The sequence below is a fragment of the Raphanus sativus genome, chromosome 8, assembly GCF_000801105.2.
Source record: "Raphanus sativus cultivar WK10039 chromosome 8, ASM80110v3, whole genome shotgun sequence".
In the NCBI taxonomy this organism is placed as follows: Eukaryota; Viridiplantae; Streptophyta; class Magnoliopsida; order Brassicales; family Brassicaceae; genus Raphanus; species Raphanus sativus.
This window is the reverse complement of record NC_079518.1, coordinates 2569862-2596401: the sequence shown is the minus strand read 5'-3', so window position 1 is coordinate 2596401 and position 26540 is coordinate 2569862. Positions and strand designations below refer to the sequence as shown.

The 26540-nt window shown below is 34.9% G+C and overlaps 7 protein-coding genes and 1 long non-coding RNA gene across 15 annotated transcripts; 3 read left to right on the top strand and 5 right to left on the bottom strand.

Annotated features, from left to right (window-relative positions):
• The first annotated feature begins 587 nt into the window (after nt 1–587).
• Nucleotides 588–1819, top strand: LOC108821372 (ribonuclease 3-like). Its single transcript, XM_018594411.2, has 4 exons — nt 588–745; nt 839–994; nt 1080–1278; nt 1416–1819. The coding sequence occupies exons 1-4, from the start codon at nt 638–640 to the stop codon at nt 1637–1639; spliced, it is 687 nt and encodes a 228-aa protein (XP_018449913.2). The 5' UTR covers nt 588–637; the 3' UTR covers nt 1640–1819.
• A 2315-nt stretch (nt 1820–4134) lies between these two features.
• LOC130499152 (uncharacterized) lies at nt 4135–5901 on the bottom strand. 6 transcript variants are annotated; one of them, XR_008938012.1, is made up of 4 exons: nt 5752–5901; nt 4816–5656; nt 4529–4688; nt 4135–4458 (listed from the first exon to the last, which is right to left on the bottom strand). It is a non-coding gene; the product is annotated as an uncharacterized LOC130499152 (long non-coding RNA). The 6 variants fall into 6 exon arrangements; XR_008938014.1 differs by having other exon boundaries at nt 4816–4998; nt 5097–5859; XR_008938015.1 differs by having other exon boundaries at nt 4816–4976; nt 5097–5858.
• A 379-nt stretch (nt 5902–6280) lies between these two features.
• Nucleotides 6281–8123, top strand: LOC108822742 (2-oxoglutarate-dependent dioxygenase DAO). The gene is made up of 3 exons (XM_018595899.2): nt 6281–6437; nt 6890–7269; nt 7335–8123. Exons 2-3 carry the CDS (start codon nt 6920–6922, stop codon nt 7900–7902), a joined length of 918 nt encoding a protein of 305 aa, XP_018451401.1. The 5' UTR covers nt 6281–6437; nt 6890–6919; the 3' UTR covers nt 7903–8123.
• Nucleotides 8124–9808: 1685 nt separating this feature from the next.
• LOC108823078 (2-oxoglutarate-dependent dioxygenase DAO) lies at nt 9809–11246 on the top strand. The gene is made up of 3 exons (XM_018596306.2): nt 9809–10235; nt 10464–10785; nt 10867–11246. The coding sequence occupies exons 1-3, from the start codon at nt 9892–9894 to the stop codon at nt 11134–11136; spliced, it is 936 nt and encodes a 311-aa protein (XP_018451808.1). The 5' UTR covers nt 9809–9891; the 3' UTR covers nt 11137–11246.
• A 41-nt stretch (nt 11247–11287) lies between these two features.
• On the bottom strand, nt 11288–13670 carry LOC108823077 (probable fucosyltransferase 9). Its single transcript, XM_018596305.2, has 2 exons — nt 13361–13670; nt 11288–13265 (listed from the first exon to the last, which is right to left on the bottom strand). The coding sequence occupies exons 1-2, from the start codon at nt 13521–13523 to the stop codon at nt 11821–11823; spliced, it is 1608 nt and encodes a 535-aa protein (XP_018451807.2). The 5' UTR covers nt 13524–13670; the 3' UTR covers nt 11288–11820.
• A 1090-nt stretch (nt 13671–14760) lies between these two features.
• On the bottom strand, nt 14761–16584 carry LOC130499151 (exocyst complex component EXO70A3-like). The gene is made up of 3 exons (XM_056993091.1): nt 15944–16584; nt 15402–15869; nt 14761–15274 (listed from the first exon to the last, which is right to left on the bottom strand). Exons 2-3 carry the CDS (start codon nt 15480–15482, stop codon nt 14966–14968), a joined length of 390 nt encoding a protein of 129 aa, XP_056849071.1. The 5' UTR covers nt 15483–15869; nt 15944–16584; the 3' UTR covers nt 14761–14965.
• A 2743-nt stretch (nt 16585–19327) lies between these two features.
• LOC108822484 (probable fucosyltransferase 9) lies at nt 19328–21004 on the bottom strand. Of its 3 annotated transcripts, none has more exons than XM_018595576.2 (2): nt 20806–21004; nt 19328–20718 (listed from the first exon to the last, which is right to left on the bottom strand). In XM_018595576.2, the coding sequence occupies exons 1-2, from the start codon at nt 21002–21004 to the stop codon at nt 19328–19330; spliced, it is 1590 nt and encodes a 529-aa protein (XP_018451078.2). The 3 variants fall into 3 exon arrangements, with proteins under 3 accessions (XP_018451078.2, XP_056848510.1, XP_056848509.1); XM_056992530.1 differs by having other exon boundaries at nt 19328–20713; nt 20774–20914; XM_056992529.1 differs by having other exon boundaries at nt 19328–20824; nt 20861–20914.
• A 386-nt stretch (nt 21005–21390) lies between these two features.
• On the bottom strand, nt 21391–23440 carry LOC130498856 (fucosyltransferase 6-like). The gene is made up of 3 exons (XM_056992528.1): nt 23221–23440; nt 22724–23143; nt 21391–22589 (listed from the first exon to the last, which is right to left on the bottom strand). Exons 1-3 carry the CDS (start codon nt 23381–23383, stop codon nt 21559–21561), a joined length of 1614 nt encoding a protein of 537 aa, XP_056848508.1. The 5' UTR covers nt 23384–23440; the 3' UTR covers nt 21391–21558.
• Between the last annotated feature and the right edge of the window lie 3100 nt (nt 23441–26540).

The following is a 26540-nucleotide window of genomic DNA, read 5'->3' as shown; positions in this document are numbered from 1 at the left end:
GCTTGCGCATTATCATTCCTCGTACCTTCTCTCTATTATTGATTAATTTTCTATGTCCACTTCTTAGTGATGTTGCTTGTTTTTATTTGGGTTAATATAACGTGAAGAGATAAGATCGAAGGTTAATGTATACCGTGTTTAATGCTAATCGTGGACAGATTCTTAACAATCAGTGATCTCTACATTTGAGTCGTTGACCCTTTCTCGCAAAGCGTTCATTAGCGTAATAGTTAAATGTTAGTTTGTACACTAGTTGGCTATATATGTCTTAATAGTTTGAACCTGGTTTACATGTTCACATGTTGTAACGTGTACGTATATTATTCCTTCTCAATATTTCTAGTTGGTTAAGAATATTAGAAATGGATATCCCCTGGAAATAGAATCAAAGATGTCTTGCGAGTCTTTATTAATCAATGGGGATGGCTGACAATTATTTTTGATTATTATGATAAATTGGTTCCATATTATATTAAGTCTTTATTAACTTATCACGAAAACATGCTAGTAGTAGTAGTAATAAACAACTAATTAATCGAAACGGTGTTAAGAGAGGTTAGATCTGTGTTTTAATATAAATTTGAAGGCGACATGTCTTAATTATGCATTGCAGAAACGAAGAGAACAACAAAAAAAAATGGGACCAAAGGGCTGGTTTATCCTCAAGCTTTTGATGTTTCAGGGTCTTTTCATTTCATATTCCCAAGACCAAGAAGACTTTGATTTCTTCTACTTAGTTCTTCAGGTCTCTACCTGATCCAACCTACTTCAGCTATCATTTTATCGTTATTTTCGATAGTCAACGTGAATAACGTTTTTTTGTGTGTATCATATGCAGTGGCCAGGAGCCTATTGTGATACAAAACGTAGTTGTTGCTATCCAACATCAGGTAAACCTGCGGCAGATTTTGGCATCCACGGTCTTTGGCCTAATTACAATGATGGTTCATATCCATCAAACTGTGATCCCGACAGTAAATTTGATAAATCTCAGGTAAACAAACATGGTAATATTCCCCTTTTGTTTACATAACAATGATTTCTAAAATTTATTTTACGTATATGATCAATGAATATAGATAACGGATCTGGTAAGTAGTTTGAAAAAGACGTGGCCAACATTAGCGTGTCCGAGCAACGAAGGGTTCAAGTTTTGGACGCACGAGTGGGAAAAACATGGTACATGTTCTCAATCAGCAATGGACCAGCATGACTACTTCGAAAATGCTCTTAAACTCAGAGACAGAGCCAATCTCCTTGAAGCCCTCACAAACTCCGGTATATATATAAGCTCACTCTAATCAATGTATTATATTATTCATAAATATATATATATATTATTCATAAATATCTCTTTAATATTGTTCATAAATATATATAAACTCAATGACTTTTATTTTGTGTGGTAATTACAGGAATCAAACCAGATGATAAATTCTATGATCTTGAAAAGATCAAAAACGCGATAACAGATGCGATTGGGTTTACTCCAGGGATTGAATGTAACAAAGATCCCGAGCGCAACGACCAGCTTCACCAAATCTACATCTGCGTCGATACATCAGGAACTGAGTTTATTGAATGTCCAATTTTCCCTAGAGGAAGATGTCCGTCTAAACTCCAGTTTGCGAAGTTTTAATTGTATCTTTCTTTGAATGTGGCTTTCAAACAACGTTATCTCTTGTTTTGGAATCTTTTCTAAGTTTATCTTCTTTTCCTGAGTCCAAATTCACGCGGACTCTAAAATGTAATGTTTCATGTTACTTTATCTAAATTTAAATAAAATAAAAAAAACTTTTTTTTGGTCAGCCAGAAAAAACTTTGGTTTAATAGGATGTTTCTAATTAAATTATACATCAGTTATATTCTGATGCAATATAAGATTCATGAAACTCCTAACTCTTAAGGAACAACATTTAGTGGCGTCAGAAAATGGAGCTACCTCTAGAACCGGTCGGTTTGTTTACCCTTCTTAACCGAATTTGACTTATTTCTGTACGATAGTTTAGTTTCTCTTTTATAAACGATGATGTAACATCGTATAACATCTCCTATAGAGTTTGGAGGCATAAGTGTATAACGGATAAGCGAGCTCCTTAGATTGAGTACCAGTAAGATCCGTTTTAAGCCAATCGTAGTACGTAGTAGTGTATGTTTGCATGGACCGGTCTGCTTCTGATTCATACATTTACAAAAGCCAATCTGATTAAGCTTTGTATGTATGAATAAAGCGTATTATTTCTTTCCATATGGAGTAACTTGATCTTCTTAGTAAACTTGGACGGCATAAGCAGGACCTTCTCAAACTATACCATGTTCAAAAATATTAACGATATATATAAAATGCAATTCCATTTCAACCGTAAACAACATTTAATCAAAAGTTCCAATGGCATACGTACGTACGCTTGCTTCAAAACAAGAAAACACTCTACAATCGACATACATTGCCACAGATTAGAACATTGAGAAATGAAGATAAACGAAATTAGAGGAGAAATGTTTGATCTGATTTCTTAGGATCAACGACAAAAGCTTTGTCTAGAGAAAAAGGGATTATTTGATTAATAATGGACGAGATTGTGGGTATAAGTTATAACTTATAGTTATAAACTTATAACTGATGATTTCGTGTCTCTCAAAGCTTTAGCAATGTAGACATAAATGGTCACCAAATAGATAGCTAAAAAGCTTGTTCAAAAGGAATGGTTAGCCTTAGAGATCATATGGTCTCTTTGTTGGATAATTATGGAATTTTCCCTTCATAATCATAAATCCATGCCCTAAAGCTATGGCCCTGTATACTTATGATTTTTACCTTTCGCCGTTCCAACTAAAATTATAAGTGAATAAAGTAGAAAAATGAAAAAAACCCTTAACAAACTTCGTCTATTTCACTATATCCATAATTTTTTGTTAACAATTATACTATTTCAATATTTATATTTTGCACAACTTTTTTTTGAGAACTAATATTTTTGTACAACTAAATCGCTATCTTGCCGATCCAGTGGACTTGGCTCCACCTTCCATTTCTGATATTTTCCTTTCTCAAATAATTTAATTTGATTAAATTTGAACTCCTATTTTTATCCTATCTTGAATATACATTAATTTGCAAGTGTTAGTAGCAGTGTTGACAAAAGATTTGTTTTTTATTTTTACGAGAGTTAAACAAACTAGCAGTTTATGCAACTCATAAAAACAATATTTTAACATTTCTTTGAACATGAGATCTGCTACTTTGCATATGGTTTCGTGTGTTCTGATGTTCCTTATTCTACACAATACGAAAGGTAATTTTAATCTTGTTGCATTATCAATTATCTTCCTAAATTTATTTCCTCATATCTAACACATTCTTGCGAGTTTGGTATATATAAAACAATAGAGTTGGAAGCTGGGGTTGTGTGTGACTTTACAGATCAATTACCCGGAAAATGTGGCAACGACGGACGCAATAACTGCGTAAACGCCCTGCAAAAGAAAGCACTATTTCCAGAAAAAAAAATACGTTGCGAATGTTTTGATCATCCCACTGTCATCTTGGGTCGGAAGAAACACATATGCAAATGTCGACAAGATTGCTAAGAAACTGTAACACCGTAACCAAAATCTCTTTAGTAACAAAGATTTATGAGATGAAATTAAGAAGAGTATCCGGTGTTCTAAGAAACTCAGTATAATGTGTTTTAATTTGCATGTCCTCTTGTTTGATATTGGTTTAATGAGATAATTTAAATGGAATATTATTCAATTTTATGTAGATTTATTTACTAGGAATACTCCATCTGTTTTATATTAAGTTTTATTTTAACTTTTAAATTTTGTTTTATTATAAGTATCATTTTAAATTTCCAATGCAAATATTAGTTGAAGTTTCCAACTTTTATTCTTATTTTTAATTAATTAATAAATTAAATCAAACAAAAATTTATATTAAATAGGGGTAAAACAAAAAATTAATAATTTGTTTAATTTGTGTGTAAATACTTTAAGCTACACTTATTATAAAATATGAAACGAAATGAGTAAAAAGATGTAAATCTCGTGTTACCAGCATTGGAGTCCTTAAGATTATTAAACTATTTTTTTTGTTTTTTAGAATAGTTAAGGATTTTAATCTAAAAAGAATGTCCAATGATGTTTTTTATATTTGAATCCTTAGGAATAAAAAGAATTAGCAATATGATCAAATGTGTTTATGTTTTGTGACACTTTTCTTTGCTATAAAACAAACCAAACATAAAGGATAACTAGTAGATTCAGTAACATTTCTGATTGTCTCCTCTAGAGATTGGAAGAGATGCAGCAGGTGTAGTATCAACACGCTTTGCAGTAGCAGAAGTTTGATTTGTGTCATCTTCTGAACTCTTCTTTTTTTTGTATCTGGTCTGGCTGTTAGCCCAATGTTAGTGTCCAAATGATGGCTCACCACATCATCTGTTCCAATTTTATCTACACAGAATCAGAAATAACATTATGAATTCATAACAGAAAAGAGCTGTGAACGTTAAGGTATTATTACCTTTCTGACTTGCTTCAGCAAAAGGGTTACCAGTTACCACGATTGATGTCATCTTCTGATCTCTTCTCTGTATCTGATTTGGTTGCCAAGCCACTGCTACTGTCCAAATTATCCGTTTCAACGTTTACTCTTCCCACAGATTTCTCACCCATCTCAGTTTCTACACAAGAATTACAATTACATTATGAGAGCATAACTAGATTCAATTAAACAACAGATAACTTCCCACAGATTTCTCACCCAAGCCATAACTATGCTCCAATCTTTTATAGACAGACAGAGGATACCTTTTCTGGCTGTTTCCGGAAGAGTATCATCTCGTGGTGAAGATTCAGTAGCCACAACTTCAAGCTGAACATTTCCACGCAACTCGTACCTCTCATCAACATCAGTTATAGCAGCAGGTACCTGAGCTGGATGCAGAATGACTCATTGCTCTTCTGAAAATCTAGCAACCATCAAACAGAGTCCTATAAAGAACAAGGGATCAGAAGTTTCATGATGCTTAAAGAGAACGAACTCTGCTTTGAAATTTTCAAAACAACATTTATGGGGGGGGGGGGGAAACCTTGACCACAGAATCACCAAGAACATATCGTTTTTCAATACCAGATGCAAAAAGGGATAAACCTAAATGTAGATCATCTGCATCATCGCATAATTCACAAACCAGGTATTCTAATTCATAGGCAGGAAAACAAATCTCTTTTTTCTCTTAATATATATCAACCATTCCTGAAACCATTTCAATGAAGAAACCACGATACAGAAAGAACGAAACTTGTTTGCCCAAAAAAAAAAAAAAAACGAAACTTAAACTTGACGATATACAGAAAATCAGTGAAGAAAGATGAGAACTTTATACGAAGGATAGGAATTGGAAACATGCTAGGTAGGTACATCAAGAGGAAAACACAGAAGAAGATATTAGTTACCCTCCTCTAAGCACTATAGCACGCATAGGAAATTCTTCCAAACTTAACTCCTTGAGCTGATTGGAACCAACAGAATCTCAATTCAACGATTGATTAAAAGTTACCGACTTTATGTTAAAACAGAGTGCTCCGGTGCTCTTATCTCCGGATCAACTGGATTCACAACCGCCGCGTCTCCCGGTGCTCTTATCTCCTGTCAAAATCAAGAGCCCGAATCAGAAAAAAAAGGAACAAAAATTGAAGAAGAAGATGATGATGATACGGAAACTGAAGAAAAGATGATGATACAAATCAGAAAAGAAGAACGAAAGGGAACAAAATTGAATTGCCACCGCATTGAGGATCAAATCCTTAATTCCCTTAATAAAGGATTTTTCTTTAGCTACAGGAATTGTTTTAATATTTTTTTAATCCATTTAGCATAGGTATTAATGCTAAGGATTCTCTAACAACCAGCGTTGCAGGTGCTCTAAAAAAAAATCAGGTGCTCTAAAAAATCTAGATTTTGGATTACTTTTTTTTTATTTTTTCCTAAGACCATTTCCAATGGTTTATACTATTTTAGAGTAGATTTCACTCTAAAATAGTGTCACTCTAAAATAGAGTAGATTTTATATAAATAAAAAAGTTTCACTATTCCAAATATAGAGTGGGGTTAGAGAAGATTTTATTCTATAATAGAGTTTAGTGTGAGAAATAGAGTAGGGTTGGAGATGCTCTAAAAAAAACTAGAAATTTAGCGCGTGGAAAACGTTTTTCGTTGTCTTGTGCGCGTGGAAATCGTTGCGCAAATATATGAACGTCTCATACTTTTCTTCTTCTTTATATATGTGTCAGTAGAAAAGTCTGTGCAGATCCAAAATTACTTCCAACTTCGATTATTGCAGTCTTCGACTTCCATTTACCTTTCTCACTCCATCAGCTCCTTCGTCTTCTCTATCTCTCTCTCGAGAGAGATTCACGTAACACAAAAGGTACACACCTCTTTTTTAATTTCTGAAAGAATCTTTGAGTAGTTAGTAGATAAAGAAGAAAGTCAAATTTAGACGTAACTCTTGAATTTGAGACGTAATTGATTTTGCGTAATCAGAATAAATTAGGAGAAATATCAATCATCTTTGTTTATTTCAGCCTAGATAAAGTGGAGTTTCTTAAGTTTAGACGCAACTGATGTTTATCTAGAAGAAGTTAAATGGCATGAATGAGGTCTTCTTTTCACTTTTTAGACTTACTTTAGCTGTCGGAATCGTCACGTTTTAGATCATTAAATCAATTTCAGATTATAAAGTTTAAAACTTTAACTTCTGATTCGTTGAACTTCTTTTTCAATTTCAGACAACTTTTAGCGATTAGACCAGAGAGTGTTGTTGTCTTTGGTCTGAAAGTGAAACTAATATTTTCTTTATTATATAACGCTGGGCTTTAGATTTGTGTAAACCTCTCCATTGAAAAGATAATGGCGAAAACCAACGGAGTTGTTATTATCCCGACGATAGACTTGGGGGAGGTTTCAGACAAGATCCTGAACCAGAAAATCCGCGAAGCGAGCGAGAGATGGGGATGTTTCAGAGCGATCAACCATGGAGTTCCACTGTCTTTGATGTCTGACATGAAGAAGACCGTTATTGATCTCTTCGAACGTCCGCACGAGGTGAAAGTGCGTAACACAGACGTGTTACTAGGGAGTGGTTACAGAGCTCCTAACGAGATCAATCCTTATTACGAAGCGTTGGGTCTCTACGACATGGCTTCTCCTCAAGCAGTTAACACTTTTTGTGACCAGCTCGAGGCTTCTGCGGATCAAAGGTCTCTCTCTCCTTTCTCTTGTTTCTTTAGTTGGTGAAACATTTGAGTTAATAGTATTGGTGCAGGGACATAATGGTAAAATATGCGAAAGCTATCGATGGACTTGCAAAGGATCTAGCAAGGAGATTAGCCGAGAGCTACGGCTTAGCTGATACAAACTTCTTCGAAGGATGGCCGAGCCAGTTCCGGATCAACAAGTATCATTTCCAACCAGAAACGGTCGGGAAACTCGGTGTCCAGTTACACACCGATTCAGGCTTCTTGACGATTCTTCAAGACGACGAAAACGTCGGTGGGCTCGAAGCTATGGACCATTCTTCGGGAACGTTTTTTCCCATTAGCCCGTTGCCGAACACTTTGGCTATCAACCTCGGCGACATGGCTACGATATGGAGCAATGGGAGATTGTGCAACGTGAAGCACAGAGTGCAATGCAACGAAGCGACGAAGAGGTTTTCTATCGCTTCTTTTTTGTTAGGACCGATTGATACAGATTTGGAGCCGCCTAGTGAGTTCGTGGATGCCCAACATCCCCGTCTATACAAGGCTATTAGTCACGACGGGATACGGAATATTAGAACGACTACGAAGATTCATGATGGAGAAGCTCTCAAGCTTATAACCTATGAATGATGAATGACAGATTTTAAATGACGTGAAAAGCAAGGTTAAAAATGGTTGCAGAAAATTTTAGTATTCCTGTTATGTATAAGTTCCACTAAGATTGAGAAATAGAGGTTGCAGACTTGTCACAAATAATTGTTACAATTGAGATCTTTTTCTTTGTGGATGCAATACTTCTCTAAATCTTATGTAATGGACTACTACTCCAATAGACTGGTATTGTAGTGGAAGAGTTAATGGCATGTTGTACCCATAACAACGAGAATAGTCCCTTGTTGTAGCTATCTATCTGACCCATCAATGGAATGTCTAGAGGAAGCAACCATGAAGCATCAGCTGAAGAGATGACTTGTATCCTTTCGTTGGTCAGTCAGTATGATTCTTTCTCTCTGTCAAGAGAGTATTGGAGAAACAAAGAGACCAGAGGAAGTATTCTGTTTCCCATCCAAAACTCAGTCATTCACACTACAACAACGTATCAACATTCTTTATTAGAGCTTCTTGCTTGATTCGACCATTTTTTTATGTCACATCTCAACTGATACAAGGTTCAATGCATCTTTGGATTGTATTTTGTGTAAAGCAAAATCATATTCTACTTCTTTCTGATTAGATAAGGAAACTTGTGACCATCAAAAGAGGTGATTAGTGAAGGTAAAGAGATCTACACGGTAATGCTTGAATCTTTATCTTCAAATTTACTGCAAAATTAGCATCAGAGTCTGTTTATATATAACAGAATCTAGTTTAATGCATTACTTTACTTGTAAAATCTCTTTGTGAACTAAATATATCATATTCTAATTTTCCTGATTAGATAAGTTAACTTTAGAATGCGACATATTAACCCATATATACATTAAGGAAAGGAAAAATACTTTTAAAAAGTGTGACCGTCCATACATCAACAAAGATAACTGATACATATGAGATATCAAACTAAGTCCCACATTGGAGAATTAGACAAAGAGTGTCTAATATATAAAGAGAAGTCCAACTCTAATTAATACGAGGCAATGGAAACCAAAAGTAAATCCATGAAGGCTTGCCATTAAGGTCCAAAGTGGACAATATCATACTAATCGGATAAATAGAGTTGGACATGGGCTTTCACAAACCCAACAATTAGTATCAGAGCGGTTGACGAGAAATATGCATGAAGACCTAAATACCCTTCGAGTGGTGAACGGGTATATCCTATGAGTTAGGAATGATAAGAGGTGTGTGTGGCATAGATCAAGTCAAGACGATCCTGAAAATCAGTTGCGGGACGGGAGATGAATGTGATCCTTAGTTTGAGGGGGAGAATGTGAGATATCAAACTAAGTCCCACATTGGAGAATTAGACAAAGAGTGTCTAATATATAAAGAGAAGTCCAACTCTAATTAGTACGAGGCCTTTTAGGATGGAAACCAAAAGTAAATCCATGAAGGCTTGCCATTAAGGCCCAAAGTGGACAATATCGTACTAATCGGATAAATAGAGTTGGACATGGGCTTTCACAAACCCAACAATACATAGAGAATAATTCTTAGGCAAAAATTGATGTAGCCTAAAGAAGATGACTAAAGAACATCTTATCATATGAAGATATAAAGATGCAACGGTATTATTGTAGTGGAGTTAAAGGCATGGTTCTTCAACATTGTACCATAGCAACGAGAATGCTCCTTGTAGTAGCTATCTATCTGACTCATCAGTGGAAGTCCAGAGGAAGCAACCATGACGTATCAAAACAAAAGTCTTGATCTTTATAATTAAAGCATGATTACTTTAGAAAAAATACTTTTAAAAGTAAAAGTGGTTGTCCAATCCAATCCAGCTACCTCAATAATTAGATGTATTAGAACAATGATCAGACAGAAGATATTTTTGCTGATAAAGGCAAATCATGTACATCACTAGCTACATCATTCTTTTGAAGGAAGGTCTTCTGTATAAACTTGGGACAAGGGGTTGTCTTGAAAACATAGAGAAAAGAAAAAAAAATATTCAGAATGGAGGGGCTCAACGAAGTCATTCCTACTTTAGACTTGCACGAGACTCCAGATAAGTTGTTGAATCAGAAAATCCGTGAAGCGAGTGAGAGATGGGGATGTTTCAAGGTGACAAACCATGGAGTTCCTTTTTCTTTGATGGCTAAGATGAAGAAAACTGTTACTGACCTCCATGAACGTCCAGTTGAGATGAAAATGAGAAACACCGATGTAATACTAGGAAGTGGTTACAAGCCTATCATTGAGTTAAATCCTCTTTATGAATCATTTGGTGTTTTTGACATGGCCTCACCACTGGCGGCCAATACTTTTTGTGACCTACTTGAGGCCTCTGCTGATCAAAGGTTTCTTTCTTCTTTTTCTATCTCTCCAAGCAATCCCACCTTGAGATTTTAGAAACTATAAATAATTTAGTAAGAATTTTAAGAAAACTTTTTTTCTTTTACAAATTTAGAAATTTATGGTTACTTAAATTATTTATTAAAATTTTGAGGGCCATAAGCCAATGTTTTACTTGCATATGGTAATTTAGCTTACGTCTTATATATTGTTGTTAATTTTTTCCGTTGCAGGGAGATCTTGGTAAAGTATGGCAAAGCTATTGGTGGCCTTGCAAAGGACTTAGCAAGGAGATTAGTCGAGAGTTATGGATTAGCTGGAACTGATTTATGCCAAAAATGGCCGTGCCAATTTCGGATTAGTAAATACCATTTTAAACCGGAAACAATCGGTAGAAATGGTTTGATATTACACACGGATCCTGGATTCCTAACCGTTCTTCAAGGTGATGACGATGTTGGTGGACTTGAAGTCGTAGACCCTTCTTCAGGGAACTATATCCCCATAAACACGTCGCCAAACACGCTTACTGTCAACCTTGGTGACATGGCTAAGGTGAAAACGATATCATCACTAATATAGTTTTCGGAACTTTGAAAACTGGGTCGTTGCTAAACATGATGTCTTTCTTGATAGATATGGAGCAATGGGAGGTTGTGTAATGTGAAGCATAGAGTTCAATGCAAAGAAGCGAAAACGAGGATTACAATCTCATGTTTCCTGCTAGCACCAACGGATAGAGTTGTTGAACCTCCAAGTGAGTTTGTGGATGCTGAACACCCACGCCTATTCAAGCCTGTCAGCGATGGAAAACTAAGAAGGATTAGATTGCGCCACAACACTCATGCTGGCGAATCTCTAAACTTTGTAACTTTGAAATACTTAAATGACCAAAACATAGATTAAGGAAGTTGATACTTACCAACATCTATGTCTCTAGAACATTGTTCTAGTTAAGTATACCGTGACAAGAAAAAAAAGTTAAGTATACAAATAAAGATGAATTTATGGTTTTACTGTGTCATGGATAACTATAATATCTTCTGAAAGATCTGATCTTTGTATCGAGAGAATAAACATTACATGGGTATTACCGAATTAGCTGTATTATTATTATATCTTTCAAGTTTGGATATGATTTTGAGCTAAGATAATTGGTGATGATATTCATTAGTTTTGAAAATTTGAAATAGAACTAAATGATGGGAGAAAGCATTTATAAGTTATGACCATTCAACTTGATTAGGTAAGCAAAAGTTTTGGAAAGTGTGACGTCGTCCATACATAAACAAAGATCACTGATACATCGAGAATAATTCTACTGGTGGTGTAATTTTGTTTCTTAGGCAATAAATAATGAGCGTAGAAGAAGATGACTAAGGGTTACCACCACCATCATCATGTCAAAATCTCAACCAAAGCAAGTTAAAATGTAACAGTTGGCCATGTCATGTTTTGTCATATATAAGGAATTTTTTTTAAAAAGTGTGACGTCCCTGCATCAACAAAGATAACTGATACATAGAGAATAATTCTAATTTTATTTCTTTAGGCAAATAATTGTTGAGCCTAAAGAAGATGACTAAGGGGTTACCACCACCACCACCAAAATCTATCTGGGGCATCAACTAGCTTAATCCCTGGGTTCCAATCCTCACAATGCCTTAGAAATGGTGCGGTTTTGATTTTCTTGGCTTGACAACCACGGAGAGGAGCTCTAATAAAACAAGGCTCCATCGACCTGGCTCTAACACACGGTGGGTCAGGAGGTACATTTTTATCTGGCTTGTAGAGTATCCACGGCTTTAAACCTCCCAGTCCATGAGCTACGTATCCGAATGTAGACCTTCTGCTTGTGACGAGTTTATCAGTTAAACTCAGTAGATAGATCTCGGCCAGGGCCCTTTGGTCGTGAAGCTTCTCGTCTGTTTGTTGAACCCTTTCTCCGCTTGGCTGATACACTTCAATGATCTCTCCCGTTGAGCTGGTTCGTTCTGAAAACACGTTCCTCAGCTCATCAGAGTACTCCGGATGCAGAGATGCCACGAGAACAGCTTTAACTTTCGGTGTCTTTGGCAAGAGCTTCTCTCTTTGTGTGCATGACACGACCTGGTCCATCACGTGCTGGAAATATCCAGATGGCGTGCTGAACACTCTTATTTGAAGACCTAGCACCTCGTCAGCTTTTGATAAGTTAGCGTTGTAGGTGCTTGTGACCATTCCCCAGACTTGGTTTGTCGGGTGGAACAGATACCGAGTCAAGTGATGGAAGACAGTGTCTTTCCGCGGGAACAGCTTGATGAGTTCGGTCTGAAAACTAGGTATCAACCATAGAGATGGAGCGAAGTAGAGGTTTGATTTCACGACTAGCCACGGGACGTTATCGATGAAATTTTGGTTCTGTTCACAAAAGAACGTCTTATCAAGATCCCTGTAATCATGAATGAGATGAAGATAAAGATGCAACGGTGGTACTGTAGTGGAGTTAATGGCATGGTTCTTCAACATTGTACCATAACAACGAGAATGCTCCCTGTAGTAGCTACCTATCTGACCTATCAATGGGAAGTCCAGAGGAAGCAACCAAGAAGTATCCGGAAAAGGCTCGCAGAAGAGATCACTTATAATATCCTTTCGTTGGTCGACCAGCATGATTCTCTCTGTCAGGAGAGCATAGAGGAACAAAGAGACCATAGATATCATTCTGTTTCCCAGCCCATAGTCGGTGGCCACCCACACTACATATCGGCATCCTTTATCCGAGGTTCTTACTTGGTCTTCATCATCATCATCATCATCATGACCAAGATTCTTTGTTGCTTTCTTGTAAGATTTTGTGCCTGGACCGCAACGCTTGTGGAGCAACTCGTAGCTTCTTAGCTTAGAGACAAGATATGGTGATGGCTTGTGTGGTGAAGGCTTGCGGTACAACAATGACTGAGTATACCTACTCTCGCAAGAAGCTTCATCGAAACCCGGTTTTAAAAGCCCTCCTAACAGTTTGTCATGATGGAGTGGCTCGGTTTCAGTTGAACCTATTAATCAATCACAAGAAAATGAAAATATAAAGTCAAACATACGCGAAAGATGGAATGTTTTCTTTTCTTTTCTTTTTTTTTTTCTTTCTTACCGTTGAGTGTAGCATCAGGAAGTTGGTAGTTGAAGTTACTTGAAAATGATAGTAAGATTACAAAACCAATGAGTAAGGCACTAAAGGTGAATGTTATAAGAATCTTCATCTTCAAACCTAAAGCCCTGAAAACATAGCCGGAGATCTGTAATATGTGATACATGTTGACTTTTAGTTTTAGAGTAGGAGATGGTTCAGATAGTGTTGTAGTTTTATATGGCGTGATTATTGAGTGGGAGATATTGAGTTATATATATCTAGCGTATGATTATTCTAATTTGTCATTGTTGAGTTGTCCTGAAACGTGACTCTACGTCGTCTTGTATTTAAAAAGTCTTGGTCTTTTTTTTTTAAGTCTTGGTATTTTAACCGAAAAAAAAAGTCTTGATCTTCGATCAATGTGATTGCGAACCATCAAGCTGTATTGTATATTTAATAAATTAAGAAATGACCACTGGTAGAGTTGTTTTGAATTATCAACAATAGTTTACAGTCTCGTAAACTTGGAATCTATACTGTACATCACATGTCATTAATTATTACTAGGTAGTTATCCGCGCTACGCTGCGGGATTTTTTTTTACTAATTTTCTAGTTTGATAATTAATATTTGTTTCAATTGAATGTTATTAATATTTTTGTGAAATTTGTAATTAGTAAATATTTATTGAATTTGTCTTCTCTAATATTAAGGACTTTTGTATTTGTTTAGTTGTTGTTTGTTATATTTAACTTGGTGTATGTTGTGTAGAGGATTTTTAACTCGAACCAATTTTTTATCTTCTGTAAACTAAATCAACCACACACATTAATAACTTAACATATGTTTTCCTTTCTGTACTTGATGCCAGGTATCAATAGAATTTGCTTAAAGGGTCAATTGCTTTCTTGGGATCGAAGTCTACAAATCACGCATTGATATGATATTAAGTTACTTAACTCCACTCTTAGGAAGCTTTGAAATATTGATAAAGCCACATTTGTATACGAAAAAATTACCATACATGGTAAGACACTTTATCACTTTGTATACATATCTAGTCTCTATATACAACCTCTGAAGCTTGTATGTGGCTTCAATAAAGCCAAGTTTCTCCAACAACACTAAACATTGTAATTGCTATAGTTTCAGAAGAAGAAAAACATCTTATTGCTATAAGAATACATATTAGTAATATGGTATTACATAGAATACCGCAAGAACTTTCATATGTCAAAATCATCATCATCATCATCATCATCATCTAAACATACTTGAATATTTGGAAGATAGTTCCATACCTTCAATCCTAGATAATTCTAAACAATTTTCTGTCACAGCTTCTTAGAACAGGAATTTAGAACATAAGTCGTCAACAATAGAAAAAAACCCAAACTTTTAAAAGAAATAAAAACAGTAAGTAAGAAAGAAACAAAAAGTTTTCATGGTAGTCTCAGATCAAGAAACAGTTCTATAAACATGAAACGTAATGAAAAATAATCATAGAAGAAAAATAAGAAGAAGCAAAAGGGAACCAGATTTTATCAAAAAAAAAAAATTAAAAAATTTATCAAAAAGCAAAAGGGAACCAGATCTTATGTCACACATTCATAGTTTTTTTTTTTCTCAAGTCCTCTTAAGTGCCATAGAAGGTGGATTCCCATCAAACAAGTCATCAATGTAAGTCTCAATATCTTCAGGCTGATACTTAACATACTTATCACTATGCCTCCCAGAGTCAATATGCTGCTTATACCTCCCAAAGAAAGACCTATAAGCCGGAATCACGAACGCCGCGATAGAAACCCTTAGCTCCGACTGCATCTGCTCATCACTCACAATCCAAGTACTCTGCGTCTTGTGTATCTCATCAAACATAGTATTGAACACCTTGAACCTCTCTTTCAAAACCGGCTTCGAAACCTTCCCGTTCACCTGTATCCCTTGTTGATTCATATACAGATTAAGAGAACAGGAGAAGCTCTAAGCCTCATAAACGAACGAGCAAGAAAAGAAACCATTCAGAAGAGAAAGCAAGTAAGGGAGAAGAAGATGTGCGTACGTATTCGCAAAGAAGCTGAAGCTCGTCCTCTGAGAGATGCTGACCGTCTTTAACCTTGGATATCCATTGATCCAAATCCATTATCTCCCTATCTATGTGTTCCACCACTTTCTCCCCCGTTGGCGAATCAAGTGGATAAAGAGAAGTAACAACACTACCTCTTCGTGAACCCCAACCATATTGGCCAAGAACTTGTTGTGCCTCTTAGGTACGACCTCCACCAGACCGGTTCGGCTCAGCATAAACCAATTATTTTCCCTGCTGTTTAACATATCCAACAACCCGTTTACTCTAGCTCCCATCTCCCCCCATGCTTCGCCTTTCATCCCTCGTCCTGATAAATGGCGGTCCTCCACCACCGCTTCTACTGTTATGACTGCTTGCCGCGTAAGGATTAAACGTTTAAGAAGCTAAGTAACTCAGAGCTGTCACCACGTCGCCTATCAGAGGTCTCGTCGCTGCTTGTTCCTGTATCAGAATGCAAAAAAGGATGAGGTTTTTCTTTTAGTTATATGCAAAGTTAAGGTCTTTTTAAACGTTACCCATGCGACGAGGTTTGTATACGGATAACAAAGAAGAGAAGGCGGAACTGTCGCCATCTTCAGACACGTTGCCGGAGAAGAGAGTGGTGAGGATCGCTGAACTCATCAACTCCTTGGGTCTAACTCCAAACGAAACCCAGACTCGGTCCTGAAACTCCTGAGAAGCTACGGGTTCACAGACTCCCAAATCTCCACCATCATGACAATGTGAAGCAGAGAACAGAACACGGAATGTTTCTGTTCTGAGAGAGCTTGGAGTGCCTCAGAATCTGTTGCTTAATCTGCTGATCTCAAAAGCTAAACCAGTCTGCGGGAAAGAGAGATTCGAGGAGTGGGTGAAGAAGATCGTTGCCATGGGGTTTGATCCAAAAGCTAAACAAGTCTCAGTCTAAAAGGTTCTATTCACGTTTTCTAAAGTTCTTCAGCCTTGTCTCCTAATTTGTTTCTTCCCCATATGATTGTTGATTATTGATTTCATATGAGAGATTGAAGAACACATCTGATTTGGTCAAATTGAAAGAGGAAGGGAGGGGGAGATCGAAGGAGAGATTGATAATGTCGAGAGAGTAGAAAGGGGATATTGTGATTTTTAATGAAATTTTATTTTTTAGCGATAATGTCAATGGCGAGAAAGGATGAGAGAAAGGTGAGATGGAGAAACAAAATGTTGTGAGTGGTGTTTCTAGTTTTTTCATTTATTGACATGGCACTCTCATATTTATTTTCAAGTCTGATGTGTCAACATATGGAGAGAACCATGCTTCATTACTGTGTGGATTAGTATTTTAACATAAACATGTACTAGATTTTGACCCGCGCTTTGGAAGCGCGGAATATTTTACGATGAAAAATTTCACTAATAATTTAACAAATATTTTGGTAATTTTTAAAGAGTGTGTATTTAAAATATTTTTGCATTTAAATCACTGTTTTAAATTCAACCCGATTGTGATTATACCGGTTAATCAGGAGATCTGACAATTCAATTTAGGTTTTTAAAATATTCATATTAAAAAAATCACTAAAACCCGAGACTAATCGATTGAACTGATGGATGACCGATATGTAATCTAATTAAATTGTAATAGTTTCATATTTTGTAGTCTTATAATCCAAATTTTAAAGTTCATTATTTTGCAATTTATGAAATTTTAACGTTTCTACAAAATTCTAAAGAGAAAATGATAGATATAAAATAACTAAAATTAATTATTGTATTGTTTGGAAACATTGATAGTAGTATAAAAATATATTGTTTAGAAACATTGATAGTAGTATAAAAAATAAATATATTGTTTGGAAACATGGATAGTAGTATAAAGAAAGAAACATTAGTGATTTAATGTAAGTTTAACTATAAAGTATAAATGTGTATTTAATTTAAAAACTTACAAAATAAATGTTAGGTCCAAGAGAATGTTTCTGTTTTAATAAGATAGATTAGTATTTAATTGATAAATCACATTCATTTATGTATTCAACTAATAATAATCTTTGCTCAGATCTGAAAGTTCGCCTCGTTGAATATAAAGAAAAGTACAAAACTCGATAGGGTAAAGTACACGAGCTTCCTACAACGGCCTAAAGGTAGTATGGACAATCCGGGCTCTAATCAGATTTCGGTTTGGATCGATTCCAATTTTCAGGTTTTTGGATTCATGAATTTAAATCTATTTAGATATTATAAAAATTTAGGTCGAATTCGGTTTGGGTTTAGTTACATGTTAAAAATCAAATTGAACTAAAAATAAATTTGGTTTCAGATATTAATCACATCATTGATTCATAAAATATTAATTTATATTTGATTAAATTTAATATATTTTAATTATTTCGACAATCTATCTTATTAAAACAGAAGTACACATATAGAATACCCCTTAGTTTTCAGTGCTATTTACAATTACATGCCACTGAGAATTAAATTGAATTTCCTATTTTAATGCTTGTCTTTTTCGGTTATATTAATGTGTTTTTTTTCTTTCCTATTTTAATGCTTGTCTATATTAGTTAGATTAATGTTTTTTTTTTCTATTTTAATGTTTGTCTTTTTAGTTAGATTAATGTATTTTGTTTTTTATTTTTCAACAATTAATAATATTTTAAAGTTGTCATTTTTTGTCAATTTAAAGTTGTCTAAACTATTTGAAAATATAAAAAATAGTTAAAAGTAAACATATAAAGTAGATAAATAATAATCAAACACCAAAAATATTTCAAATATATATTTATTCTCCATCCAAATATTGAAGTTCAACCTGTTTTTCAATTTTTAATTTAGATATTTTGGCTTACATTACTCAAATTTATATGTTTTGAGAAATTTAAAGTATATATAAATTTTGAAAATTTTAAAATAATTTGAATGGATTATCCGTATCCGAACCAAACCCGCAAATACCCGAATCAAATCGAAACCAAAATTTATAAATATTTGAATGTTGCTGAAATCTTTAAACTCGAAAATCTCAAATCCAAATAGATTTTAACTGAATCAGTCGATATCTAAATACACATCTCTAACGTAGTCAATGTAAAACGATCAAGTATTACAAATATATCATTTAGTATAAGTAAATAAAAACTAAAATAGAAAATTAATATCCGTGCAGTCGCACGGGTGAAGATCTAGTTGTTTTTATATTTGGCTTCCTCGAATCATACTATTATCCTTCAAAATAATTTTAAGAGATTTGTCTATCAATAATATGACTAGTCATTGAAGTATATGTGACAACATTAGACAAGTTATGATTCATGATAAACCAAAATCTTATAAGAACGAGAATCATACATAACATTATGTAAAGAATTTTAAACATTGATTAACTAATAATTCTATAAACATAAAAAAACACTAGATCTAAAAGATATTTATATTCTAATAAGATAAATAGTCAAAATAATTTTATAAATGAACTGGAAGATCAGGTAAATGTGCTGGAAGATCAGGTAAATCTTTGATGCATGTGGTTATGGTTTTACAAGAGATGGTGATGCCTATGTATTGATACAAGTTTTTAAGAAGAAAAACTTACTGCAGCTATCATCAAATAAAAAGAAGTATTTTATTAGAAATAAATATTTTGAATCAGAAAAATCCGTGAAGCCGAGTGAGAGATGGTGATGTTTCAAGGTGATAAACCATGTATTTTCTTTGTCATTAATGTCTGAGATGAAGAAGACTGTTGCAAGATCTCCACGAACATCCAGATGAATTGAAAATGAGAAACACTGATGTGATACTAGGAAGTGATATACAAAGCCTATCATCTAGTTAACTCCTGTTTATATCTTAAAGTTTGGATATGATTTTCAGATAAGTATATAGGAAGTTTGGTAGGTGACAATGAAGAACATAGAACAAGTTGAAAAAGATTACAATTACAACTCATCAACTAGCTTAATCCCTGTGATGCGATCCTCACAGTACTTAACAAAAGGGGTGGTTTTGATTGTCTCGGCTTGACAAGCAGATACAAGTGCTTTTAGAGAGCAAGGCTCCATAGACATGGCCCTAACACACGGCGGGTCAGGAGCTTTTTGATGCCTTGGCTCGTACAGTATCCATGGCTTCAATCCTCCTAGACCTTGAGCTACGTATCCAAACGTAGACCTTGTGCTTGTCACAAGCTTATCAGTTAAACTCAGAAGATAGATCTCCGCGAGAGCTTTTTGGTCGTGTACCTTCTTGTCTGTTTGTTGAACCCTTTCTCCGCTTGGCTGATACACTTCAACTATCTCTCCTGTTGAGCTAGGTCGTTCCATAAACATGTTCTTTAGCTCATCAGAGTATTCTGGATGTAGAGATGTGACAAGCACAGCTTTAAGTTTCGGTGTCTTCGTTATATTCATCACTTGTTGCGATCCATTTGAAGCTAGTTCAGGCAAGAGCTTCTCTCTTTGCGTGCATGACAGGATCTGGTCCATCACGTGCTGGAAATAACCAGATGGCGTGCTGAACACTCTTATTTGAAGCCCTAGTACCTCGTCAGCTCTTGATAAGTAAGCGTTGTAGGATCTTGTCACCATTCCCCAAACTTCGTTTGTCGGGTGTAAAAGATAATGGCTCAGATGGTGGAAGACTGTATCTCTCTCCGGGAACAGCTTCATGAGTTTGGTCTGAAAACTAGGTATTAACCATAGAGATGGAGCGTAGTAAAGGTTAGACTTCACAACTAGCCACGGGACGTTCTTGATGAAAGCTTGGTTCTCTTCACAGAAGAACCTCTTATCATGATCCCTGGAGTCATGGAAGATGTCAATATAAAGATATGACGGTCTTGTAGTTGAGTTAACGGCATGGTTCTTCAACATGGTCCCATAACAATGCGAATGCGTACGGTTGAAGCTATCTATCTGATTTGTTAATGGAAAATCCGAAGGAAGTAACCAGGAAGTACCGGGAAAAGGCTCGCAGAAGAGGTCGGTTATATCGTTCCTTTGGTCGACAAGCATGACTCTATCTGTCATAAGAGCGTAGGTGAAGACAGAGACCATGGAAAGTATTCTGTTTCCTAGACCGAACATAGGCGCCCACACTACATATTGACAATCATCACCGCTGCTGTTTATCACATTGTTTTTACCAAGCTGCTTTGTAGCTCTCTCGTAAGCTTTTGTGCCTGGACCGCAACGCTTGTGAAGCATCTCGTAGCTTCTAAGCTTAGAGACAAGATTTGTAGATGGTTTGTATGGTGAAGGTTTGCGTAAAGAGGACTGATGGTACCTACTCATGCAAGATTCCTCATCAAAACCTGTTGCAAGAAGCTCTTCTAGTAGAACATGAAAGAAAAGATAATTCAAGTGAGCGTTTATGTTTGTTCTAACCAAGTTTTGAAATGAATTAGACAATTTGTTACCGGTGGTTGTAAGATGAGACTTGTGGTCGTTGAAGATGTTGTGTGATGGTAGTACTAGTAGCACCATGGAAAGTACTAAGCAAGTGGCGAATGTTATGGTGAGTTTCATCACACCTGAGATCTTAAACGAGATGTTGTCTTCCAGTTTCTTCATGTTGAATCTGGTTTTTGGACGAAGGAGATGCGAGTGGATTCTCATGTTGCGACCGTCACAAGATGAAAGAGGACGAGCTCTAAGAGGTTTGCTTGACTACAATATCTTCAAATCTTAATGCATTACTTTTTTTAAAACTCTTACTAATAGAGTAAAACTCTTAGAAAATTTCTCATTGTTGCAATGTCATAATAAACTCTTAGAAAATTTTAAAGAGAGTGAACTAGAATATCACTTACCCAATAAGATCATTACATGTCATATTTATTACTAAACATGTTTAATTACTTTAAATATGTTTCCTTATCAAATTTTGTAATGATTTGTTTCCAAAACTAAGATATTCTTAGTTTTGTACTTAAGAAAAAATGAAGATAAATTAAATAAGAATTGATTGTGAAGCTTCTTGTCCGTTTGCTGTTATCTTGGCTTGGATGGTAAACTTGGTAAAGGATACAATTGTAAAACTGTAAAGTGTAACATCCTCTATTAAACATATGAATGATTGTTATAGAAGAGAATCAAAAGATAGACAACACTGATCCTCTGTTTCAGTAACTCAATAATCAAATGAAATCAGTTATGATAAACAAGAACTATTATAACTCATCAAATAGCTTCAGACCATCGTTGTCTCGATCCTCACAATGCTTTACAAAAGGAACAACCTTCCCTGAGTCAGTTCCCCAATCAGCATCACATCCATGAGAAGGAGGAGTAAGGTGACAAGGGTCTATCGACGTGGACCGAACACACGGCGGATCAGGAGCTGATGCATCCCTTGGTTGATAGAGCAACCATGGCTTTAAACCTCCTAGACTATGAGCAACGTATCCGAACGTGGACCTAGCGCTTGTGACAATTTTATCCGTCAAACTCAGAAGATACATCTCGGCCAAGGCCTTTTGGTCGTGAAGCTTGTTATCCGTTTGTTGATACCTTTCTCCGCTTGGTTGATAAACTTCTATCAACTCTCCTGTCGAGCTAGGTTTTTCCCAAAACATGTTCTTGAGGCGATCAGCGTACTCTGGATATAAAGACGTGACAAGAACAGATTTGAGTTTTTGTCTTTTGGACATATTGAGTTTCGATTCTTCCTGTGAGACTACTTGTGGTAATAGCTTCTCTCTTTGCGTGCAAGACAAGATCTGGTCCATGACGTGTTGGAAGTATCCCGCTTTGTCGCTGAACACACGTATTTGAATCCCGAGCCTCTCGTCTGCTCTGGCTAAGTGTGCATCGTGGTACCTAGTGACCATACCCCAAACTTGATTGGTCGGGTGGTAAAGATAGCGAGCCAAGTGATGAAACACTGCTTCTTTCTGAGGGAACAGCTTCATCAGTTCGGTCTGAAAATTTGGATTAAACCATAGAGATGGAACAAAGTAGACGTTGGCTTTGACAATCAACCAAGGAACCTTATCGATCACATCTTGATCCTTTGAGCAAAAGAACATCTTGTCTTCGTCCCTTGAATCATGTAAGATGTGAAGATATAGATGCCGTGGGGTTGAGTTCGTGCTAATGGCATGATTGTTCAACATTGTTCCGTAACAACGAGAGTACTCCTTGTTGTATCCATCAATCTGATTCATCAGTGGGAACTCACGAGGGAGTAACCATGAAGTACCTGGAAACACTAGAGATAGTTAGCTCAACTGGAAAGGATTCTGATCATTGTGTCAGAGGTCTCCAGTTCTAGTAACCGCTAAGACGAAACAAATATTACATGTTGTGGCTTTAATATTCCAAAGAAAGAAGTACCTGGAAACGGCTCGCAGAAGAGATCACTGATGTCTTTGCTTTGATCAACAAGAACGACTCTGTTTGTCAAGAGAGCATAGAGGAAGACAGATGCCAGAGTGAGTATTCTGTTTCCAAGCCCGTAAACCGCGACCCACACGATGTATCTGCATTTACCAACGGATTTGCTTGCGTAATTCTCATCATCATGACCAAGATTCTTTGTTGCTTTCTTGTAAGCTTTTGTGCCTGGACCGCAACGCTTGTGAAGCTTCTCATAGCTTCTAAGCTTAGAGACAAGATATGGCGACGGCTTGTATGGTGAAGGCTTGCGATACAACAATGATTGAGTATACCTACTCACGCAAGAACCTTCATCGAAACCCGGTTTTAAAAGCCCTCCTAGGAATTTATCATGGAGTAGTTCGGATTCACTTGAACCTTTTAATCACAAGAAAATGAAAATACAAGTTAACAAAAACATAACGCAAAAGATATAGTGTTATCTTTTTTCTTACCATTGAGTGTAGCATCAAGAAGTTGGTCGTCGAAGTTGTTTGAGAATGATAGTAAGATGACAGAACCAATGAGTAAGCCACTAAAGATGACTGTTATCAGAATCTTGATCCTCAAACCCATAGCCCTGAAAACATCGCCGGAGATCTTAAGTATGTGATACATGTTGACTTTAGTATGAGTAGGAGATTGATTCAAAAAGAGTTTATATATATATCTAGCGTGATTATTACAACTCTTATTCGTGATGCAAGGTGGACAAGGGGTTATATTTATGAATAAGAGTGAATATTCTAATGTGTCATTGTTGAGTTGTGACTATCAACGAAGTCCGAACGTGACTCTACCTTCGTTTAATGTATAAAAGTCTTTGATCTTCGATTTATGCGAACCATCAACCTGTATTGTATGGTTAATTAATCAAGAAATGGCCAATGAGAGAGTTATTTTGAAATATCAACAATAGTTGTAACTTCGAATACTTGGAATCTATACAATACATCACATGTCATGATCATTATTATTATTATTTTACAGTAATCATGTATTAGTATTTAATTGACAAGTCATGTTCATTTATGTATTCAACTAATAATAATCTTTGCTCAGATCCGAAAGTTCGCGATGTTGACTGAGAGCAAATAAATTTCGATAAGCAAAGTTTATAGAAGAATGGGAAATACGAGTTTTGTTTAATTACAATAAGCAATCTGATCTTGTGATGTGGAAATCTAAAAAAGAAATTGTATTTTCTTTTTGAAACCAAGAAAAGTTGTATTTTTCATGTAGTTTTTTTCCAACTGTTTTGTTGACAAATTCGCATTCAATATTTCAATATTTTCTTTAGTTTACAAGGGTTTAGTTTGATTTGTTCTTTGAACTCGGTTTTACGAAAGAATAATACCACGTCTTCTTCTTTTTTGACATACGAATTATATCACATCAATGTTTTTCTTTGTTCTATTATATAACGATACAGGTCTAAAAAAAATGGTATTTGGGCTAACGGCGGCTACATAAATCAGATTAAATATAAGAATGAGTTTTACAAAAAATATAAGAGTGAGCATCCTCATGTAACAGTTGGGCATCGAATCCGGTCTGGTTTCTTTCAGTTTTTAGTTATTTTAGTTTATAAAAAAAATAATTCTCATATTAAAACTATATCTAATATGGTTTAGTTCAGTTTAATACCGTAGATTTGTATAAACTAAAAATATACGTTAATTATCCTTTATACTAAAAAATATAAATATAATAACCCTTTAAAATATTTTCGTGAATTTTATTTTATATGATTAGATATCGGTTTAAAATTTAATATAACCTAACAATATTTTGATTTTTAAATAGACTGATTTAAATTTTATATTTTACTATTTAAATAATCAGTAAACATATTTAGTTAATAATAGTAATAGTTTTATGGAATAAAAATAAGATATATTAGTAATCCATAATACTAAAAGTAAAATTTATGTTTTTTCAATTTGATAAAAAATAACTTTTAATTTAAAATAAAATATTAAATTACTAAAATCAACATTTAAGAATGAAGATTATATCAATAAAATAAATCATGTCTATACTATTAATTATATTGTATAATTTATATATATTTATATTATTATATTTTAATTAATCGGTTTATTTGGTTTGATCTGTTTATATACTAAAAGAATATCACAGTTTCTTAAAAATGATATTCATTCGGTTTATCAGTATTATCAAATTCAAAATACTTTTTTTTATTTTGGTTTGGTTTAGTTTTAATTTGTTCGGTTTTACCGGATTGGATATTTCTAACTAATATAACCAATATGGTGCGTTCGGAAAAGTGATGATAAGTAATTTGGGTTTGAAATTAACACGCAGAGGTTAATCGGGTCTTCCTAATTTATTAATTAACTTCTTTTATTTCTTTTGAACCGATCAATTTGCGGAAAACTTGTGCACAATGGTATGTTTTCTTTTTCTTTGGTAAAATGATATGAGTAATCCATGATACAGTATGTTTTTATGTAGAATTGTTATATTCTAAGCTGGTTTAAGAGATACTTCTTCTTGAATCTATTTAGTAAAATATGGAAATTTTAATGTGAAAAATCAGTTTACTTGTAAATTGTAATCAATCGACTCCCAAACCATCAAAATGAGAATACAGTAAGTTTCGCTAGTAAAATTGCAACTACCATCCAATAAAATGAGAAATCAAAAGAGCAACCTAACTATAGCAGAAATATATATATAAAAATTGTCACTTGTATGAATTGATTGGGTGTTTATAAATTGTTTACTACAATATCTTAATCACATATATGTTTATCAAATATTTATAAAATGAGAACAAGAAGAAATAACAGTCTAGAATATTATGTATGCTAAGTGAAAACAAGTTTTTTTTTGTCAAGTAAAAACAAGTTTAGTTTACATTAATCCAATTAAGAGCATCATTAACCCAAAACCCCAAATAGGAGTGCTTATTCTTTTTTTAATAATTTTAAGTTGTAAAAGTGATTTAAGATCCAACGCTAAGCACCCTGAACATTTTTGTGCTCCAACGGGAGGTTTTTATTTTGGGATTCTTAAAAGAAAAAAAACTAAAACAATACATACTTGGTAAGTTGATCCAGGCTCGTGTACTCTCTGAGGGTTGGAGTTAAGATCGATCATGCTATGATCACCATTCCCATTTGAACCAACACGAGGTGCTTGTTGGGACCAGCTTGCATCACCATAACAATTAACAATTACATAAACGTGTGGAGACAGGAGAAGATATCTAAATCAATAGCACAATAACACTCACCTCAAACATTGACAAGTCTTGTTAAGTCATCCCCACTCTGCCCCTCTCCATATCCTTCTTCTGTCTTAGTATCCTCATCCTCATCTACAACCAATCCGAGCTTCCTCTTTTTAGCTTGAAATGCATTAAGTGAGACCAGATACACAAACAGCATAACTTTAAACTTACATATGATTACATCAAAGTGTTCTATTAAACAAAATCCAAAACAATCAAATCTACTGAACATATCATTATGATCAAAGTACTTGTATTCAAAGCCAGAGAGAGTCAAATTACAAACATGAAACAACGAGACATTCACATACTAATCTCATCTTGTCTCCTCCTTAAAAGAAAGTAATGAACAGAGCATCTATGTGTGTCCAAAACCAAAACGTTAAACCAAAAAAACAAACTAATCTCATCTTGTCTCCTCCTTAAAAGATCCCTGCAAGAACACAGATGAATCACAACAAAGAATAGATTCAGTCAGACATCAAAGTGAAGCAAAATCACAAAAACTAAACACAA